Here is a 2,527-nt window from a genome sequence, read left to right on the forward strand (position 1 = left end):
CTTCTTCTTACTATATATATATATATATATATATATATATATATATATATATATATATATATATATAAGTACAAAAACAAAAAGGGTAAAGGAAGTAAATGATTGTTGATGCTTTAATACGCAAGAGATTGAGGAGATTTGACAATGTTTTGGGAAGGGAAAACACTTAGAGGAATATTTGAATGAAGAATGAATGAATGAATGAATGAATGAATGAATAAGTGAATGAATGGATGAATGAATGAATGAATGAGTGAATGAATGAATATGCTGTTGTTTAAGATAGAATGAATGCATTAATATCTATGTAATATCTATACTTATATATCTGTCCATCTATCTATCTAATCTATCTATCCATTAGAACTATTAGAGCTGACATCACATGGAGTGCTGATATCACGTGTCTCGCAATGAAAACTTTTACGGAAACGGTCGGAAGTTTCATTTTTCAATATTTAGCAAATTTGAATTTTCAGATTAGAATGGAATGTGAAAATTTATTTAATATAATCACAGTAGCATTATCATTATCATACTGTTTGCAAAATTTCAAATGATTGCCTCAAGCATATATATATATATCATTTACTGTCATCGTTATCATCATCACAATCCCAATCATAATCCTAAGGATCACATTATCGTCATCATCATCATCACCATCATCATCCACCTCTCCATCCATCCATCCATCCAACCATCTATGTATCTATCTATCAGACTGTATGCTTGCATGTTGTGTGGTTGTCTGACGTGAAGGATTTCTATTAGTTGCCACGCCTTCACTGATCGTCCATTCGCCGAAGGCGGGGGTAGGAAGGCATCCATCGGAAAACTCTCTTTCCACCCTATTCTATCTGATCCTTTTCTCTGCTTCGCATGATTTCTTTTTCTCGTTGATTCCTTGATTGTTCTTGATGTTTTAGTAACTGGAAAACTGCTGCTAAAATAAAAGACAGGGAAAAAGGTGATGGTACGAGATGTCGCGGAAGGGGAAAGAGACTTCTCGGGGTGAATTGTAGGAATTACATTTCAGATTGACTATTTGTAAAAGGGAAAACGAGGAATTGGTGTAGCATCAGAGGATTGCATCATTCAATATTATATGTTTCAATACAGCACTAAAGTGGCGCTGCAACGCTACGTTGCTCGATTTTCACTGTTTATCATAGCTAAATGTGAATAAGTGCAATCTGTTTCGATTTGTCACTTTGGAAAATTTTCATCAAATTTACTGGTACTTGTGACTGGTGAATGATTAGTATCCGAAAATATGACATCAGCAGAGCAGTTTGCACCAGAGATCTCAAATTATTACTATGATCAACAACAGCAACACCAGCAGCAGTCAAATCCGAGGCTTACAGCTACCAATAATTCTGCAACAGCATCTACACCACTTTCCGGCTCAACATATTATCCAAATACGCAGTACAGTGCTCCTGATTCCAGTCAACATGGTCCGGTCGGTACATTTATGTTTTATAGAAATCTTGGTGCTCATTTGGATTAATTAGCTTTGAGAAGTAAGCAAAAATAATAAGATTTATGAAGCTAATTTTAGGAGAACAGTTTTAAAATTTGTAATCATTAAACGATTAATATGATTTCATAAAATTGCTCATTAAAAGTATTCCTTGAAAAGAAAAGTAATAGATGAGTAATTTTAAGCAATATTATTTTACCAGACTTACAAAAGTGAGGAAGTGATAGTACTTGAAGTTATCACAACGGTTATCAACTCGTCGTATTAGAAACGCTGATATTAGAAGTATCATAGATGGAAGCCTTATTTTTTTTAATAATACTCAAAATCAATGACCGGTTATTGCAATGTTTTGTACAATTAAAGACTTCTAACTTTATAATAATTCATTAATGTTATATTTTGTTAGAGAAAATTCACTCTTACAGGATATAAAGTCTTAAATCTGAATTTCGGCAGCGTAGAATTTGCTCTTCTGAATTATCGCCAACTTAAGTGGCAGATTTTACACGACCTCTGTTATGGGGTTGTGACCCCTGTTTAAAAAATAAACTAAGATTCAGACCCCTATGATGAGGTCAGAATCTTAGTTTGTTTTTTAAACTTTTAGATAACTATTTGCCTTTTGATAACTTTTGGTAACTTTTAGATAACTATAATGGTATCTAGAATAGGTTGAGTACAAAATTGGAGTTATTGTAAATTAACTTTCACAACTTAGTGTGTGAATATTTCTAAAAAAGTTTGTTTTCACTAAGCGCTCGCTTCTAATTAAAGTTTCTGTTGTGAAATACTTTGTGATGATTAAATCTTCAAGAAAAGGACCTGGGAAGTAATGATAGACTGAAATTTGTTTCAATTCTGATCTTCGTCGTACGTCGTAATTGAAGCTCACAAGTTTGGATCCTAATACTAGCATTTCAAATTACATGAATGAGTTTGTTGACACTTACAATCTTCAAAGATCAAATCTTCCTAGCACCTTGTTAGTTTTACCATAATGATTCTGAAATAGAATTATTTTTAGGATCACAAGTC

General features: G+C 32.8%; 1 protein-coding gene across 1 annotated transcript; it reads left to right on the plus strand.

The window, feature by feature from the left end:
• Positions 1-1,271: 1,271 nt before the first annotated feature.
• LOAG_09640 (hypothetical protein) lies at positions 1,272-1,472 on the plus strand (the record flags this gene model as incomplete). The annotated part of the gene is made up of 1 exon (XM_003145167.2): positions 1,272-1,472. A coding segment is annotated over exon 1 (195 nt), but the record flags the coding sequence as incomplete, so codon positions are not given.
• Positions 1,473-2,527: the final 1,055 nt, after the last annotated feature.

Source organism: Loa loa, assembly GCF_000183805.2.
Source record: "Loa loa unplaced genomic scaffold supercont3.457, whole genome shotgun sequence".
Classification (NCBI taxonomy): domain Eukaryota; kingdom Metazoa; phylum Nematoda; class Chromadorea; order Rhabditida; family Onchocercidae; genus Loa; species Loa loa.